This window comes from Geospiza fortis, unplaced genomic scaffold, assembly GCF_000277835.1.
Source record: "Geospiza fortis unplaced genomic scaffold, GeoFor_1.0 scaffold190, whole genome shotgun sequence".
NCBI classification, from domain to species: Eukaryota; Metazoa; Chordata; class Aves; order Passeriformes; family Thraupidae; genus Geospiza; species Geospiza fortis.
Genome location: NW_005054328.1, coordinates 5,240,256 through 5,260,088, shown reverse-complemented (window position 1 = coordinate 5,260,088; position 19,833 = coordinate 5,240,256). Strand labels below are relative to the sequence as shown.

The following is a 19,833-nucleotide window of genomic DNA, read 5'->3' as shown; positions in this document are numbered from 1 at the left end:
CAGGAATGCTGCTTTTTTTCCTAAGCAAATTCTGCTCTGTGTTTTTCCTGTACTTACCTCATTGACTGCTATTTTGTCATTTTCTTGTGTGGTATATAAGACCTTCCTTAGGACCTTTTTTAATTTTGAGTTTTTCAACAAGGGGCACCAGATACCAGGGCTGACGATGCTCAGCATATACAGTCAGGGGAGTGTTTTCTGTATCTGCCGTAGAGGGAAAAAATGCTTCTTTTTCCCTGAACCAGTGCAGTGCAGCTCAAATGGAAGCTTTTTTTTCTTTTTTTTTTACTTTGTGTTACATGTGTGCATTTGCTTAACAATCTAAATATATAATTCCTAGAAGGTCTGAGCAATTCATAAATTCATAGAAAAACCAAGGTAATAATTCAAAATTAATTAAAATGTTAATACTAAAAATTAAAAGCGGTTATACTGAGTATGAATTGTTTAAACCTAATTTCATTTAAAATAATTACAGTCATACATTACTACATACCTGCAGTGTCTTCACAGTGTGCTACATGCTGCCCAGATAACTGAAGTAACTTAATGACAGTTGTAGGAAGGGCGGTATTTTCTTAGTTGGCAAACTAGAATTTTTTTTTTATTCATGTATTAGTAACTATGTCTTTAAGCTTTCCACTAAATGTTAATGCTTTACATGTTTTACTTGGTGCCTCTTCTCATTCTATTCTGTGCTTTTTATTGCTGTCTGTTATTTCAACTCTGGCTGCTTGTGCAGCTTCACACACTGTCTTGTAGATCTTTAAATTTCATAGAAATGACAGCAGTCATTTGGTCTAGTCTTTAGTTTGCTGACAGAGCAGATAGCAAAAATAATGGAAATGAAGAAAATTACATATAGGTCTGGATTTCTAGCAAAATTTGACCTTATAAATATTTGGAAGCTTATGCTGTAGCTCAAAATGTGTATTTATCACTGAATTTTTATTTATGTGCATTTATAACTTTATTTACTTTTCTAGGAAAAGCATATATTTAGTATAAACCAGGAAATATAAAATAAATGAAAAATGTTACAACAGTGATCTGGGTTGGAGAATTTGTCTCCAGGAGAGAATCACCACCATTCTAGATCTTAGCTATGCAGCTTGATCTGAATTGTATGGAGCGATACCTGCATTGGATCATTTTGTTTTCTATTCTGACTGTGTTGCTTGCCTTTCTCTAATAAGGAACTGAATTGTGCAAAGATATGATTTGATGAGGTCTTTCTTGTTTTCATTTAAAAATACAGCTGAATTACTGGATTTTTACTGCCCTTGAAAAAGATAACTTTCAATTAATACTTTTTAAACTGCTTTGTGAAGTGCCTGCCTTCAAAATAGGTTTTTAACCAAAGCGGGCACAATTTTTGTTATAAAATCATCTAGTCAGCATTGGCCTATCAAATGAAATACAGACTCCATTTTTCATTTTTTAACCTTTTTGCAATACTGTTTAAGCCTATTAATATGTCTACCGAAATATCAAGAGCATAGTTTCACACACTTTCATTGTTTTTCTCTATCATAATGTTCTTTCCCTTCAATATCTTTATTTATAGAGTCTTACATTAGACTCAACATGATAAATCTTCCAAATATGGAATTACTACCCAATTTGATAAAAGAAGGACCAGATTCTTTACTATTTGCTGATGCCTTTTCAGAGCAGAGCTGTAGCAGTCAATGAACTGACACCAGCTTAAAGCTCATTTTGAAACCTAGTGTTGAGACTGTGACTGATATTAGGAAGAGCAAGGTCAGAGCATGGATTTTAAACTTATTTTTGCAGGTGCCAAGACTATGTTTGGAAACAAACAAACAAACTTTATTTTTATTTATGCGAAATTGTGTCTTTTCATGTTTTGTTAATTGACGGGTTTTTGCTGTAAGCATGGGCCCTAATTTATTCATGCTGAATGGGTCTGATAGATTGTTTTGGTGCTAGTGGTTAGAGGTATTTGTTTTCTTTTTACAGGTATGTTTATCATAGTTCCAAGTGGATGGTGGCTGGTAATGCTGACTCCCCAGTGCCGCCTCGTGTTTATATTCACCCTGATTCACCTGCCTCGGGGGAGACGTGGATGAGACAAGTGATCAGCTTTGACAAACTGAAGCTTACCAATAACGAGCTGGATGACCAAGGGCATGTGAGTACTTGCTCTTTCTTCAGTGGCATTATGTGTAGGCACATTGCTCAGCCCTGAGAGGCTCTGACGTACAGCTGCGGGGTGCCAGAAATAGGCTTGACTTTTCAGAGCTGTTTTGGAACTTCACTGTCCGCATCTAAAAGCTTCTTACTTTCTGCTCCGATAATTAACGGCTTATTAGAGCCTGCTGTTTTACTCCTCCCTCAAATAGAGAACTCCTTCTGCAAAGTAAGACTTTACAAGGCTAAATTGCCTAATACAGAGGGGCAGAATTGCTCTCAGTATTTCCCACCGAGCGTGTTACTCGCAACTTCTCCTCCGATCGAAAAGGACTCTTAAATTCACAAGTGGCTAGGAGAAACATTAATAGTGTGTAATAACTTCACGTGAATAAAAATACACTTAAGTATTTTCTTAACCTAAACGTTTGTGTGAAATCCCGTGAGGTGTTAATAATTGCAGTCAAAAACGAACAACATGGGAGCTGGGTTTGCTCCGATGATGATTTATTGCATACCTTATGAAGCAAGACCCTTTCACAGCTGAGGCTCATTACTTCTGGAAAAGCTGGCGAAGACGTATGCAGTATGAGTGTTCTGTTTGCAAGTTCTAAATTGTTTAGTTATGACATTATCTAATGTGACAAAATGTGTTATGTTAATATTTCCTTTTCTCTTCAAAACTGTTGAAACATGACAGATGTAAGCCAGTATCATTCCAGCAATCCCTAAAATAGTTTTACTTGACACCTTAAGAAATAATTAAAAAATGAGGATTGTTTTTAGTCAGGGTGAAGTCTTTGATTTTACAAACCCCTGTAATAAATGACAAATGTTGGCATCCTTTCAGAAGAAGCATCGAGTTCCAAGTGTTAGAGTTTTAAGATGTTAGAGGAAAGTTTTGAGACAGGATGTGGATTCCATTGTCCTTAGCGTAACCCAATTTATTAACCAGGATACTTTCTCCTTCAAGGAAAGGAGTGAAAGAAAATACACCTGGCGCAGGGCACAACGATACCACACTCATCTTTCAGTATGGTTGTAACTCTGTGACATTGAGCCAGGTATTTTGCTAATACATAGGCTGAGATTTTTCCCCCCTTGTTTGTGTTTGCAAATGCAATTATCAGAGGCAGGAATACAGGAGCATGGCTGACCTAACAAATATGATAACAAGGATAAAAAGACTTCCATTTGTGCAATAATTTTCATTATTTTATTTTGTTCCTCCTTAAAAGAAATGTGGGGGTATTCATGCCTCTTAAGTTAGCAGTGCTTTTCTTAGAATAGTACAAAAGAGGTTTTATACTGCTTCTTTCCAGAATTACAGTTATGGAGTCTTATTTGGCAGTGTCCATTTGAGTTAAGGCTAGCACATGAAGTTCCTTTAGTTTCCCCAGCATTTGTGTATTTGTGATTCCTCTCAAGTGGGACTTGTTTTCCCTGAATCCTGAGTCTGTTGTAAGGGATTTGAAAGTGAAGCAGATGCAAATGGATAATATGCTGCTTTTCCAGCAGTGAGCTGGTTTTTGTACTCAGTGGGTGCAGAGGGACCATCTGCGGGTACTGTGTGGTCCAGCCGTGCACTTGCAGTTGCAAAGTGCCCTGTGATAAAATCTCAGCTATGGAGAGAATTGTGTTATTCTCTTTTTCCATCCCAGATTTTAGCTTTGTGTTTACTCTGAACTGAAACCTGTGTAGCATACACAACACACCATTATTTGTAATACGGGGGGATATAAATTTTCTGGTCTTTAGTTAAGTATTTTGGCTTGGAAACGAGTGAAGCAAAGCTCAAATACAGTGATTTGAGACACATTGAACTGATTCAGAGCTATGGCAGTGCCCCTCCTCCCCAAAATGGAAATTTAAGTATTAAAATAAAAGGACAAAAGAAGGATGACTGTAAAATAATTTCATATTTCTCAAATCTGGAAAATTGCAAACATGTCATTCATAATTACCAGAAAAGGCAAAAGCAGAAAGCAGAAAAGTGTCTCTTCTAATGGGTACATTTTTTCTATTAAAGCTATGGTAGTGTGGAATGCTGTATTGAAAAAGCTATGTAGCCTCTGGATGCCTCTAGCAATAATGGAAAACGAATAATCATATTTTGTGATGAATATAAAAAAACCAATTGTTTCTCATAAGCAGGAAGAAACCATTTTTCTCAGTAGGGTACCAGGGGACAGATGGCGAATTAGAAGAGCTAGGAGTCAAGGCTGTAGAGTCCCTCCAAAATTTACTCTTATATCAGAAGTTCTGACTCTCCCACCACTGTATGAGACATGAGGTATATTTTAGATTATTAGAAAGTAGTTTTTTCCCTCTCGTGCGCAGGCAGAGTGGTTCAGAGAAACCTCAGTGGGGTTTCCACCAAGCAGCGTTGGCCTTTAGCTGTTGTTCTTTGGGAATGCTTTCCCTGCTTTCTGCTTCTGGCAATTTAATCCTTGTTGAACTTGTTCCTTTATGCTCCCTGTGCTCGTTGGAGGTGTAAGCTTTTGCAGAGTTTTTGTGTTAAAGTCCTGGGGGTTGGTTTTGATCTTGAAGGCTTTGAGGTAGGGAGCTTGCATTATGTCAGTCTAGAGCCTTTTTACCTGTTCTAGAGTATTAACTCTCAGGATCTCTGAGGGAAGTGGTCCATGTCAGTGGGAATAAAAACAGTATTTGCAAACAGGCACTGAGGAAGAATTCCTATGCAGTATTTATGTTGTGGCAGTAGTTGGTGGAGCCAGCTCATTCCCCTTGCATCGTGTTGCCCTGGGATTAGCATTCTGTGAAAGGAGATCAGCCATTTCTAAGAGCCTCACTGCTCGAGCATGTTCCAGATTCCATAGTGCCTGCTGCTATTTTCATCAGCACTTCAAGTGGGACTTTGTGACTGCGCAGTTTTATAGTGCTGCTGAGCTCAGAGGTTTTTGAAGTACATATCTGCACATGGCACACTCTTTGATACATGGGTTCCACTTGCAGTCTGCAAAGATGAAGCAAAATTTGTACAGACATGTTTTCCTTGTGTGTTTCTGATCTCAGAGAAGTTCCAGAGTGAGTTTCCTGCCTTGGAAATACTACAGAGTCATTAAGACACACACTATGGCTTTTATATGTTTCATCTAAGTTGTGATGCTAAGGAAGAGTAAACCTGGATTTTGCAGTTGTCACTGAAAAGTGCATGGTCTGGATGTTCTTTGTTAATGCCTCTCATCCCTCTCTCATCTGTGGAGTGAGTGCTGCATTGTAAAAGCAGTCTCTCCCTCCGGCTGGTTAGAACTGGCTAATTTTTCTATTTCAATGCAGTTTTTAAACTGAATTTCAGTGGAGGGGAAAAGTCAACATTTTTTATGCTATTTTCCATGCTTTTCAACTGAGTGTTTTTTGATGCAGAGGAACATCTTTTAACTTTTAGTGAAAATGAGGCTGTTAGTGTGTTAATTGTTCCTTGGTGGCTGGGGTGGGTTTTTTTCCCCATTTGAAAGTGGGGCGAGGCTGGAAGCAGAGGCGGACTGTAACTCTGCCCAGACTTGGCTCCAAGTAGCGAGCTCTGCTTACGGTCAATGGGCACTTATATGTTCTTGTCACAATGAAAAGCTGTGAAACATCAGTATTTGCACTTGCAGTTTTTGTCTTAGTACAGAAGGGATCTGTGCTCCTCAGCCCCACACACATCCCTAACTGCAGAGAGCCTGAGTGCTTGTGCTTTGGAGGGAGGATAAAGGAGGATTTTTGGCAAAAACAGCAGCAAGGACTGTGTCGGTAGTGGGGAGGTGACCGTGTAGTCTTGGCACGGCCAAGTTGCTGGAGGATTGGTGAAGGAGTTTCTGGCTCTCATTTGTTCTGGCTGAGATGGTTGTGCCATGGTGGTGCTCATGCTCAGGGTCAGCTCTGAGACCTCATCATGGCAGCAGCTCTCAAAAGACATTGCAAATGTAATCCCAGCTTTGTGTTGCTGCAGGTGTTCTGGTGGCCTTTGCTCTGCCTCCTGCCTTCTGTCTGATCATGATTTCTTGACAGCTGCTGTGGCCAAAATTTAATTTTACTTTTTGTGAGAGAGGTTTATTCCCGCATGAAATGTTTTCATCTTGTTCTGTGAGGACTTTGCAGAGAGAGGCAGGCTCTTCAGCTGTGAGTTGAATGTAATGCCAGCTCATATTTGGGAACACAGTGGGATTTCTGATTGGGGGTTTTTGGTGTTGGATTTTAAGGGAAATGAAGGGAAAATTGCCATTACTGCAGATAAACTGTTACATCCCATTGGTGCTCTTAAATGTGAAAGGCTTGTCAAATGAAATGTCAAGATCTCCTTTTCCTTAGCTTTTTCTTCACAGTAGGTTTAGGTGATGGTTTGAATAATAGAGCTAAATTGTTTTTGTAGTGGATATTGCATCTCCCTCTCCTTGCACTTTAATTCACAAAGTCTTTGCAGTTATGCATTATTTAGTTTGGACCTTCAGATCATGAACAAAGATCCCATTGTTAGAAGACATGGGTACAAAATCAAGAAAAAAAAATTGCTATGGAGTTGCTACTTGCCAAAACAGCATGTCAGCGCAGGAAATTTCAGTACAGGACACAGGCCAGACAGGTTGTTCCTAGGAGATGACATGGATCAGTTTAGCTGCAATAGCCACCCAGATAAGCAGTGGGAGGTGTTCATCTCTGTGCTGCTTTGGTATCACTTGTTCTGATGTGTGAGCAGAGCTCTTTGTAGCTGCCAGGGTTATCACTGATGTGTGGGCCAGCAGTGGTTTGCACCACAGAGCTGATGGGGTCAAGTAATCCGTGTGGGAGAGAGCATGGCATGCTCAGTGGCACCCAGACATATGGCAAGGCACAGAATTGCAGTGTATTTGAACTGTGCAACATCTTTTCTTGATAATTTCTCTTTCTGTTGCACCAGCATCTCCCCTGGTACCTCTTGGGTGTTCACAGGGAAACAGGGTGAGGAATGTGCTGTCCTCTCTGCATTTTCATTTTGTTGATCTTTGCCATTGGAGAATTGAAAGGAGTGTTGTAAAAGAGAAAACACTTTTGCACAATAAAAAATCTTGCTCTGTTCAGAAACTCGGAAAAGACTTCATATGAGAACATCCATAGGGCACTCCCTGAGCAAATTAATTGGGGCCTGTGATGTCATTGTCAAAACCTTACTTAAGGGCTAATAAAACCCCTGATTATCCAGAAACTGGCCTTACCAAAACAGGGTCATGTAATCTGGCCAGGACCAAGTGTATTAAACTAGCCAAACACTAGTTTATCCAAACAAATGCAATGTCCTCTATATAATTTGGGTGAATGAACTTCCATGGTGTCTGACATAGGGGCTCTGTTGAGTGCTTGAGCACACGCACATTCTGAGCCTACTCAAGGAGCAGGAAATTAAAAACCTTCCCCAGAATGTTGATTAGTGGTTCCACAGGCCAATAGCCATAGGACTATTTATTTATCAAGTTACTAATTTCTTAGGTCTTCCAACAATAATAGCTGAACTTCAATTTTTTTTTTCCTTGAAATTTTTTATTTTAATAGTGGTTAGCTGAAGTGGAGTAAAATAGAGGAAAAATGCTGTATTTTAAATTTCCTTTACAATTGAGGTACAGTACCAAGAGGTATCTATGTGTTTAATTTATGCATTATACATCCACTCCTCTTTTATGATTTATTTTTGATTGAGTGTCCCTGAACCAGGACATTGAGTTTTTGTATGCTGGGAGGGTTTTTTTAATTGAAATTCACTGTCTGTTTTATGGATCGATTGCTATTAACACTTTAGAGTTTTGGATTTTGTTATCATTTTACTCTTAATTTTATGCTTCTTCAGAGTGTGAGAGTCTCAGCTTGTGTTCCAACCAAGATTTGTTTCCAGCCTTTGGGATATAAGGAAAAAAATTGCTCTAATAGCACATCCTGAAGGTTCCAAAAACAAAAGGCAAATTTCTGTTGCTGTTAATCCTGTTAGGTTAAATCCAGACTTCAGTGGAGAAAAGTGACAGAACTTTCATAATTCTAGTGGGACCTAGACTTCATTCCTGATTTCTCTTTTTGTTTTTTTTTTTTTTTTTTTTTTTCTTTTTTTTCCTTTATTTGAGCCAGTTTCAAAAAAGCCAGTCTCTGAATTTGGAGCTCCCGAGTTGTAATTTTTAAATGCTTAGGGTTGGCAATAACATAAATGCACAGGGATTAGACTACTGTAACAAGAACCTTCAGAGGTTAAAGAAAACATTTGATTTCCAGTAAGTGGCATGGTAAACACATACCATAATCTGTTCCAAAAAGCTATTAGTCCTGAAACAGCAGGGTGTCCTTTCTAACAAATGTTATCTTTTTCCTTGCATGACTGCATAGATTATCCTTCACTCTATGCATAAATATCAGCCTCGTGTCCACGTCATCCGAAAAGACTGTGGCGATGATCTGTCCCCTGTCAAGCCCATCCCTTCAGGAGAAGGGGTGAAAGCCTTCTCCTTCCCTGAGACAGTCTTCACTACTGTCACAGCATACCAAAATCAACAGGTAATTCGGGCTTTCTGGTTAGCACTTTACAGGCTTTTCAGAGCAGAACAGAGATGTAAGAGATAGGAGAAAAGTAGACGCTGTCATTATATCACTTATGAAAATAGAACTATCTATTTTTTACTACAAGTAGCTTTCACTGTTAGTATTGCTCCAGTGCCTGGAGGCTGTAGCTGAGCTTTCAGACATGCTGCATGTAAAAAAACCTTTCTTATTATTATGGAGATCACACAGTCCAATTAGCATGCTTAATGGTGTCTTGATTATAAACACTGTATGGAAGAACAAGGCAAAGAGCAGTCTAATTTTTAAAGATGTTTCTGTACCTTTAAATGTGGATAGGTGTCAGGAGAGACTTTTTAAAGTACTTTTGTTCCTGACTCAGTGCTTTTAATACTCCCAGAACCTTAACAGAGAAGCTGAGTTCTAAGAAAGTTGCAGTTGTTTTTATGAACTGCATTCAGCCTATATTATTAAGGACAATTTATCTGGGTCCACATGGATTCAAGTCTAAAGTAAACTGCAGGTTGTATCACTTGGCTCTTTCTACTTCTCATTTAAGTTTCAGCATACATAGTTATCGTTGTGACATTTTATTAATTCCATATAAATTATTGCAGCTGTGTTTTTTGAAATTACATACGCATTGATAACTTCACAAAGAGAGGAACAGGAGAGCCATGTAAATACTGAAATATGAGTATTTGATGATTTTCCCATTTATTAAAATAAATTACGGTTATTTGGGGTGTGGTGTGTTTTGTGGGGGTTTTGGTTGGTTAGTTGGTTTGGTTTCGGTTTTTTTTTTTTCATGGAGGTTAATAATGTAGAGATAATGTCTCTTTTCACATTTCCCTCATGACCGGTACAGAAATAAAATTTAATTTAAATTTGATTCAAGTTAGACAGTGAACTCTCTTAAATGAAGAATGACATTTGCCTGAAGTTTTTTTCTCAGTAATTCTTACTGCCATTTGGCAGCTTTAAATACCTATTATCTTCTCCAGGGATGTGCAAAAATAATGATCAGAAGATTGGTCCTTATTTTGCTATGTTTCAGGACAGCCATCTTAAACCATTCAAATATGAAGATATTTCCCCTGTCAGCTTTTTTCTGTCAGTAGAGTTGTTTTCTGTGCTACTTATCTGAGCTTACAGGTAATCATTTTTCTTAATAATATTCACAGATAACTCGTCTGAAGATTGATAGGAACCCATTCGCCAAAGGCTTTAGAGATTCGGGCCGTAACAGGTAGGTGCTGGGGAGGAGCTGGGCTTCTTCCTGCTGGCAGAATCAGTTTGTGGAGGCTGTTCAAGGTCAACACTTGTACTTACAGACAAACTAATTTGAGAACTCAGATTCCTTGCGGGTCCACTCAGACTTCCTAGTAATGTTCTCTGTGGCGAGTTGCCACTGCTACACCTCTGACCATCTAGGTCAGGAACAGACTGGCACTTGGCTTGACTCATGTACTCAAGTTTCCTTTCAGTGGAAGCAGTGACACACCATGAAGGCTGCAAATGGACTTAATGTATACTCAGTTTCGTGATTTCAGGCTGTGCTTGAAATCTCCTCTTTCTCCTGGCTGGAGACAAGTTGCAGATACCATTGTCAAACTACAAGTTCAGGTTCTCTTGCAAGTAAGGGGCACATAGGATGGATTAATGGCTTGTTTCCTCCTTAAGGGGGACAAACTGGTTTGTGCAGTAACCTTATGTTTAGTACACTTGTCTAGGAGGTGAGAGACCTGTATTCAAGTGTCTGTTTAGTCGAAGGAGTTTTAAATCTGCTTCCTAGGTGAATACCTTTTCTAGCAGGCTATATAAGACCTTGAAATGAGGATGGTTTGCATTTCTTCTTTGGTGGATGGAGTGATTAATTGCTTTTTTTTCTCTTGATCCGTGAATCTTTCAAAATAGCAGTGGGAAATCTGTGTAGTGCAAAGTGGAGACTTAGGTCTGGTCCAGGCTTCCAGTGCCAATGAGGTACTTTATCCAATGACTGTTTAATGCAAGCTACTTAAGCCTGTTTTGAATTGTATGTTAAACCATTTCAGCTAAAAAAAAAAAAAAAGCAGTATTTCATTGTGGTGTATAGTATACATCAGTTCCAGCTACCACATTGTGTTTGGTGTCTGCAGCTGCTATATTTATGACCAGGCCTTGCTGAGAAGGGAGCAGACTGTACTGGTAGGAATGATCAGAGAGTTTCTTTTTGATAGTTGTTTTATTGAGCTTCTCTGTTAGCAGAAGCTACAGCATTAAAGCCTGTTTTACACAAAACCCAAGTTTCATAAAACCTGAAACTGGACAGTAAATGACAGTAGTTTCTGGAAAATGACTACTTATAGAAGGGATGACGTAGTTGCAAAGATTTACAGGCATTCACTGTATGAATTCTATTCTTTTTAGTCTGTCTGAGATTTTGTCTTCTAGGGAGAAATAAGTATGCATGTTCTGTGGCCACTGACATAAATAGAACTTTGCCCTCTTTTGTAGGTTTCTGGTTAGAAATGAAGTGAACAGTAGCTTCCCGGTAAATGCAGTGACTGAAGAAGCAAAACATGCTGTGTGTACTTTAGGAAGAAAAAGGGTTGCCATACAAGCCCTGTTTGAAAGCTCTCTCTCTCCTAGGCAGTGTCTCTGCTCTGCTTGCTGTTTGCAGAACTATAAAATAAGTACTATGGAACCTCCTAAGAAGTGTGAAACCCTGATCCTCTGAAATGTGCAAATTTAGGTGGACTTAGAATTTCTTCCATAAGAAACAAGAGACGATATCCTTTTAGACAGCAAGGAAAGAATTGTTCAGAAATTAGTTTTGAACAGGTTTTAATGTGGCGGGACAGCTCTGGAATTACCTGAGGATGATGTAAGAGTGCTGCATCTGCGACCACACGAATACAATTATGGGACTGAGTGTATCCAGAGAGGGGTTTTTTTGTTTGGTTGTTAGGAATAGTCTGGTTCAGGCATTGGAGAAAAAAAAGTAAGATGTTTTGATTGAAAGTTATTTTTAATGGAAATTGATTAGGAAGGCAAGTTCTGAAGGAAGAGCCAGCATCTCTAAAATGTTTTAGAGCAGCCTTCAGGTGAGGTCTGAGTGTTCTTACTCTACAAACACACTCATTACAGAATTGACTCTGCAAACTCTTGTTTGTTGCAAATTGACATTGTTTTACTGAAGTCAGTATCACTGTTTTCTTTTGTAGTCCGCATTACTGGATAAGTATATTTGGCAATTCAGCTGAGAATTTAATTGTCAGGGAAAATTTCTCTTGCTATACTCAGTGGATTATTGTTTTGCTCTGTTACTGAATACTGAAATTAAATGTTAAGGTTCTGTTATCCTCATTGTTCTAGCCAGTGTTTTTATCATTGAGGCATTTTAGTCTGCAACAAGGTTAAAAAATACTGTGGTTAAATTATACCAACTTTTCAATATTGTTTTTATGCAGCTATCTCACTCTGCACTGCTGCATGCAGTAATTCCGCTTAATTAAAAATATGCCCTTCTAGGTCATTCCTGTTCAGTCCCACAGGCCATTTTATAGAAATCAGTAGCTTCACCTTTTAAAAACATTCCCAGTGCATTTGCAAAGTGCAACAGAATTTAGGTGCTGAGAATAGTTTCATTCTTCAGTTGGGCCTTAAGTTTGACCCTATAAAACCTTTTACTCAGGAAAGGATCAGAATTTCTCCCTTTAAATACTTTGGGAAAAACATAACTGTTTTGTTAAATAAACTTGGGCATTTGATAGTGCAAATTAGGGTGGTGATAAAATGTGGAAATTGTTCAAAGGCATCTTGTATAAATTATCGCCTTGGCTACACTCCTCCAGGAGGTGGCTTTTATCTCCACTTTAACTAGAAATGAAAATTCACCATTACTGCAGAAAATTAAGGCTATCTTTTTAGGCCAGGTTCAGCTAATAAACGCTTTATAAATGTTTCCTGACAGACATTTGTGTTCCTGCTGGAAGGAGTAGTATCAGAACATGTTGGTTGCTTCAGACTGGGCTATTTGTATAATTCAAGTTTACGAATACTGCTGCTCAAAGGCAAGCACTTGTATTTGGTGTGTGCCTGATGCTGACACTCAACAGGCCTCTGGGCCCCAGCAGCCAAAAATAACACCAAAATTATACCTCCAAGTTCATATACCTCTGAGGTGTATTATTCATAAATAATTGTCAGAAAACAAATGGGCCTTTATCTTCAGGAAGCAGAGAGTTTTCTGCATAGTGTCTGACACCATTGTCTACACAGTTCTGATTTCTCAGGACACCGTTGCAAGAAAATGAGTGAAAACTTTTAGTTTCTGAAGGTATTTTGCTTAGCAAAACAACATTGCTTTTTTTACACGATTTTGGTAGCAATATAGCTGTACATCCTTGCCTTGCTCATGTTCTACGTGCGATTTTCCAGCTCATCAGTAATGACTAAGAATCCTGTTTTAATAGGAGTTGCCAGTGGATCACCTTTATTCTAGGAAGAAATAGCAGATCATCCCTCTGGCAGTTAAAACTTTAAGTGCCAGAGTGATGATCTCTATAAGAAATATACTAGCAAAACATTTAAAATCATTTTAGCCAAATCTTCCCACTCAAACAGCCCTCCCAAAAGGCTGAAAATATTGAAATAGAGAGCCAGGCTTGTGGAATTGGAAAACACTTTGTGCAGCCCAGTGGTTGCAGGTCCCTGTGGTCTCATGGATGGGCTGTAAGGCTCTTTTCTAAAAAGTAAAATCAACTTGAAAATAATCCTGAAATGTTTATATGTTTCTGAGGTGGACTATTCAGAGATGTGTGGCAAAATACAGCTTGCTTTCATGACACCGTGATTCTTTTGTTCTAAATAGAATGGGACTGGAAGCTCTGGTAGAGTCTTATGCCTTCTGGAGACCTTCTCTGAGGACACTTACATTTGAAGACATACCTGGGATACCCAAACAAGGTAACGAGTGTCTTTGTGTTCTTTCAAAACAAAAATGAAAGATGAAGCTTTGCCTATCATACCTTATGAAAGTTTAGGTAAGTGTGTCACTCACAAGGCAGAAATAAACAGCTAACCACAGTGCAACCATCCCCCCTCATCAGAGTTATTCTAAGTTAGAAAACTAATGCTAACTCAAGCACATGGCAATAAAATGTTCAATTGCAAAGAAAAATCAGATGACATGTGGAGGAGAATGCCAGTTATTTAAGGATTGAATAACCTATTCCTTAGTGTTATGCTCCAGCTAGATACAAAAGGTAGAGATCACTTAGAGATTAATTCTGTTATACACATCCAAACTGCAGCATAGGAATTACTTGGGTTTTTAAGAAAAAAAAAAAAAAAAGGAATGAGAGAAGAAATGTTCTCTTAAGTAGTGAGTAAATAGGAGGAAGCTTAATTTTTTTTCTTCTTAGAACCTCTTCATGATTCTTAAAGACCTGAAAATTGTTCAGTAAATGGGCCAACAACTTTTTCTGCATCCTAGAGCTTAAAGAAATGCATCTCCTCTCTGTTTGGCTTTTTGCTGCTCTTCAGTCTTTGTTGGAAACCTTTGTTTCCACTTTCCCCATTGTGCAGGCAGTGTCATGAATGAGAAAAACATTTAAATGGCCCATTTGGACAGAGAGTGGAACCTCTGTATTCTTTTCTGAGTTCTTTTATTTCCTGAGTATAATCCAATGCACATGGAAAACCTCTCAGCCTTTTCCCAGCTAAATCAGACATACTGCTCCCAATTCTTTGCATTTTCTGCTACCAAAATTACAAATATCCAGTCTGGTTTCTTGATAATGCATTGATTGCAAAGCTGTTTAACATCTTCAGAGCAAAAACCCAGAACATAGAGAAATTCAGAAAAATTGCTTTTGTCAGCTTTTTGGTTCACTCCTTTGAGAAATCTTGTGCTTGATGTGGGCAACTAAAAGGAAAGTTTATGCCAAGTCATTGGATGAGTGTTGGTAGAGTTTTAGGAGTAGCATGGTGGTGAGGGACGGTCTCATCAAAAAGGCCTTTAATGAGAAGAGAGAATGAGACCTGAAATACCTTGTCAGACTGTGTAAGACTGAAAGGCAACTGATGATGCAGTTAATCCATTTAGGAGACAGACCAGCTTTATTGGCTGTTTGTGTGTAGGAGCATTGTTTGGGAGCAGGGGAACTGCTGCCATGAGCTTCTTGCTTCCTTTTCTGCTTTTGCCTGAGGTTAAGAAGATTGTTGAAGTTACTCTTAATATTCTGGGAATGGAAACTGGGATCCTTGCAAAATCTTTAGTCATCTATACCTTGGACATAGCGACTTTGTGAAAAACCCCATTAGAAATTTGTCTTGGTTGTTAACGCTGAAAGTGCCTATCTTCAGGTAGCAGAGACATTGATGGAGATTAAAAGAAAAACATGTCTTATCATTTCTGTAACGTGGCAGTGCCTAATGATGCCTTGTGATTTTGGTGTCCTGTTAACAGAGAAGCAGCAGCAGGCAGTGTTCTTTAATAATGTATTTTTCTTTTTACTAGCTCATCTATTATGATAATCTGTTAACTTATTGACAGAACTTCTCTCTTTGCAGCATCAAGCTGTTTGATTGTTAGTGTGATTCATAGACAGGACATCTTCCTTGTTAAGTGTCTTGCCTGGGAGACTGTAAAAGGCCCCAGTTTTCAGGAAGATGCAATCTTTTAAGAAAAAGAGGTCTGGGAAACTTTCAGTCCTGAAGAAAGGCTTCACCTGTGGCAAGCATTGTGCTTTCAGGAGCATTCAGCACTGGTATTCATAATATAAAGTTCTGATATCAGTAAATGAACAATTTGCAAACAGTTTGCTGCAAGCCTACCCATTCCAGAAATGAAGCAGCTATGTGCAGTGTTCAGCCCACATTTTTCCTGAAGTTATTCTGAATTTTTTGGTTATTCTCAGAATTGTTTTGGTTTGAAGTCAGAAGTTTTTTTTCTTCTGAAATTGGGAATTTTCCTGAAGCTGTTATCCATGAGAGCCTCTGAGCTAAGGAGCTGGTTCCTCAGCTGGTGCTCCGACAGTGACAGTCAGGCACAGAGCACTTGAAACACATTCCGGACTGTAGCAAGAGCCTAGACAAGCCAAAAATCATAATTTTGAAGAAGGCTTCCTGTGATGGGGTACTCACTTGGTTACATCTTAACTGCCATGAAATTTCCTTCCATGTCACATAAGAAGCAGCTAACCTTTTGGGCCGGAGCTCTAAGTACTGAGTGATGGTTGTAAAATCATAACTTCAATTCTCTTTCTTGGTCAAGTTGTTTCTTTAGAAACATCCATGTGGTTCACTCGCACATTCTCCTGCACATGTATGTAAAAGTTTTTAATTAATTTGAGTTGGATTTCATCTTGAGGGTTATTATAAAAGACAAAGGTCTTGATCTTTCACCTAGGAAGTGAACCTTTCCCAATGTGCTTCTTACATTGTAATATTCTCTTCCAGGAAATGCAGGTTCCTCTACTTTACTCCAAGGATCTGGCAGTGGAGTGCCATCTACCCACCCTCACCTTTTACCGGGCTCCCCTTGCTCCTCTCCAGCCTTCCACCTCAGCCCCAACACTAGCCAGCTGTGCACCCTTGCTCCAGCTGACTACACCGCTTGTGCGCGCTCAGGCCTGGCCCTGAACAGATACAGCACTTCCCTGGCTGAGACCTACAACCGGCTCACCAACCAGGGCGGCGAGACCTTCGCTGCCCCAAGGACTCCCTCCTACGTCGGCGTGTCCAGTAGCACAACTGTGAATATGTCCATGAGCGGCAGCGACGGGGATGCCTTCAGCTGCCCGCAGACTGGCTTATCCATGCAGATTTCAGGGATGTCTCCACAGCTCCAGTACATCATGCCTTCCCCATCCAGCAACGCCTTTACCACTAACCAGACCCACCAAGGCTCCTATAACACGTTTAGACTGCACAGTCCCTGTGCGCTCTATGGATATAACTTTTCTACATCCCCTAAACTGGCTGCCAGTCCTGAGAAAATCGTTTCTTCCCAAGGAAGTTTCTTGGGGTCCTCGCCAAGTGGAACCATGACGGATCGGCAGATGTTGCCCCCCGTGGAAGGAGTGCACTTACTTAGCAGTGGGGGGCAGCAGAATTTCTTTGACTCTAGGACCCTAGGAAGCTTGACACTCTCGTCTTCTCAAGTGTCTGCACATATGGTTTGATGAAGCCTTTAAGTAAAAGTACAGTATGTTTGGTGTCTGCAATGTATTTCTTTTGGAATATGAAAGGACACTCAATGTAGCTTGTAAAGTGTGTGTATATATAATATGAGAGGAAGTTTCACTGAAATTTTGACTTGCTTCTGGCCAGATTATCCTCCTATTTTGAGTTACACAGAGTTTGCTACGGTGCAGACTGCTTTAGTTTTCTGGTATAATACACTTAGTTGTATAACACGTTGGGACATATGCAACAAATTAAGTAAGACTTCCTCCCCTTTCCCCCTCATCTGTTCTAACTCCTTTAAAGAATGAAGTGACACTTGGAGTATTAAACAACACAAAAAAGCCCACTTATATTTCCTGTAGTACTAGCGAGTTTCTTTAAAACATTCATACAATACGCTGATGCACCAAAGGCATTTTACATGTTTCTTCTGTTATAAGTGATACAAAGGGTATTTGGACTTCTTAGTGTTAAGCATCAAGCATCCAGCCTACAAAGTAAATGGAAAGATTAGTTTGCCGTCTCATGATACGCTGGTTTTAGCTTATCAATGGCACATCATTCTCACTAGAATTTGTTTTTTTCAGCATTAGTCTAGATTTATGATTATATATTTGAAGACAAATAATGCATATTCAAATTGTGGTGATAGGAATAATTCAAATCAACAGCACTAGAAGCAGCGTTCCTTTGTATGAAATGAACATTGGGGTGCTTACTTTTTGTCAAAGGTAGGGCTTGATGCATTTTTTCCTCCATAAATATTGCCTATAAGACATTTACTGGACAGTTGGATATTCTAATGTATCTTTGTTTTTTATATTTTTACTTTTTTGAAGGAAAATTCAGTTTGATTTACGGAAAAAAAAAGTGAGCAGGATGAGAAATTCCATTATTGGTTTTACCTGTTTTGTGTGTGTGACATGTTTTGGGTTTGGTTTTTTTCTTTTGTGTTTACTTGGTTGTTTTTGTTTTTTGTTTTTTGTTTTTTTAAATCAGGGCAAAAGGTCCTGCATCCTCAGTATTACAAAAGTGACCCAGTTTGCCCAAAAGTGTTTTTGGAAGCAGAACGTTGTCATAGCTGCCTTCCTGTTGCTCTGGTTTTGTCTTGGAATAGGAGAGGTTTCCTTCATTCCCACCTCTGGTTTCTAAATGGCACTTGTTAGAATGTAGATCACCATCTGCTCCTGACCAGGCTTCTTCAGAGTCCCAAGGACACAGGGAGACACCATGGTGAAATTTCTGCTCTCATCTGCACCTGCACGGCCCAGGTGTGTATCAGTCCTTCTGCAACAGCTGCCTCTCAGCTGCCCGACTGTCAGAGCTGAGCCACAGGGGTTGGGAAACAAATTTTAGTGCTTGAGAGAACAGGTAATCTTCAACAGTATGCCAATCCTAATTTATACTGTGCAGGTGATGTAAAGGCATTCTAAGGTGGGTACAGATGTGCTTGAAAATGCTTCCCCAGTCAGCATTAAAGGAGAGTAAGGTCTTTCAGGTTTATGTTTGTTGGATTTTTTTGGTGAAGGTGAATTTTTATGTGTCTCACGTGTTCTTATATCTTTTCAGGCAAATAGTGGGCTTACCCACTCTCACTTCAAAAAAGACTCATTTCAGCTAATATTTCTTCAGTGGGATGGAAATAATATATGCAGAGTCAGCCCTCTTGCTACCTCCTCTTATCTGGGAATAGAACAGCAATCTTTAAGCCTGTGCCTAAAGAATGCTTTATTTCTATTGGTTATGTATTTGTTTCTGTTAAAGATACATATAAAGTTCTCTTTCAAAGTTAGAAAGAGAAGATGATGCAATTGAGGTGATGTGGGCTTGCTTCTTTGCTGTCTTAAACTTTCTAAGTGACCTTTCTGAGTAAACCTAAGTTCACTCAGTCTCTATCAGATTTTTTTCTTCTGAAAAATGTGATAATAGCACTTCTCTTCCTCTGAGGAAGGGGTGACAGTACATTGAAGATGAAGATCATCTTTACATTTGCTGTGCTGTGGACAGTATGTTACAGATGAATGGCTGGGTGGTGTTCATATATGAGGATAAAAAAGTAAATTCGTGTACTTCAGCTCTGTTGCTGGTCTTGGCAGTGCAGGGTCCTTTGAGGCAAACTTCCTAGAAAAGACCTGCAATGCTAAAAGTGCTATTCAAACTCATGCTATTGGTTTGTGAAATGGTTCTGAGGTGTGTAGAAGATGATAGGAAAATTTTCAGCTATGCAAATTGTCATAGCTCTATTGGTTTAAATTAAGAAGTGACTTGTGTATAGTTATTCCTGCTCTAGGCAAAACTTCCAAATTTTGCAGTTGGAAAAACACTTAAGTGGAAAGCTGGTACAACTAATCCATACTTGAAAAAGCATAAATAGCCATATCAACTTAAGAGCTGTGACTAGGTAGAAATGTGGAAGAGCTAAATCATGCATGTTCCTATAAGGAGAGAAAAATAAAAGGGTTGTGCATGGATGTTCATGGTGGTGCTCCTGTCAAGACTATGTACTTTATTGTCTGGGAATTTTTAGAACTGGTCTCTTATTTTTCCTCAAATTATTCTTATCATATAACCACACAATATTGTTTTATTTGTTCCTTAAAATTTGAATAATATTGTAAATACTGGTTTGTCATTGTGAAAAGACTAGCTTTTTATCAATACAGTAAATGCTATATATGCATTATATCTATAATTATATATCTGTATTTTACAAAAGTGCCACAGAAAATATATTAAAGTGTGTATTCAAACACTTTTTATTACATTTGGAAAACTGAGAGGCTTGGGTCTATTTTTTTCACTACAGCTTCAGCAAGACCAAAGGCAGTGACTTGAAGGTAAGCTCTGAATTTCAGAGACTTAATACAGCAAGCCCAACAAGTCTGCAATTCTTTAACCACCTGCAGTTGAACCTCTCCTGTTATTTCTATGCAAAAGAATCATCCCAACAAATGCTGTGTATAAGGAGATAGTGGGCTGAAAGCAGAGCTG

General features: G+C 39.0%; 1 protein-coding gene across 1 annotated transcript in view; it reads left to right on the top strand.

Annotated features, from left to right (window-relative positions):
• Window positions 1–19,619, top strand: part of TBX18 (T-box transcription factor 18) — a 21,026-nt gene extending 1,407 nt beyond the window's left edge. Inside the window, exons 2-6 of the mRNA XM_014307077.2 lie at window positions 1,984–2,155; window positions 8,497–8,664; window positions 9,852–9,916; window positions 13,523–13,617; window positions 16,114–19,619. Coding sequence (XP_014162552.1) covers window positions 1,984–2,155; window positions 8,497–8,664; window positions 9,852–9,916; window positions 13,523–13,617; window positions 16,114–16,838 — 1,225 coding nt within the window. The 3' untranslated portion in view covers window positions 16,839–19,619. The remainder of the gene's footprint in view (window positions 1–1,983; window positions 2,156–8,496; window positions 8,665–9,851; window positions 9,917–13,522; window positions 13,618–16,113) is intronic.
• Window positions 19,620–19,833: the final 214 nt, after the last annotated feature.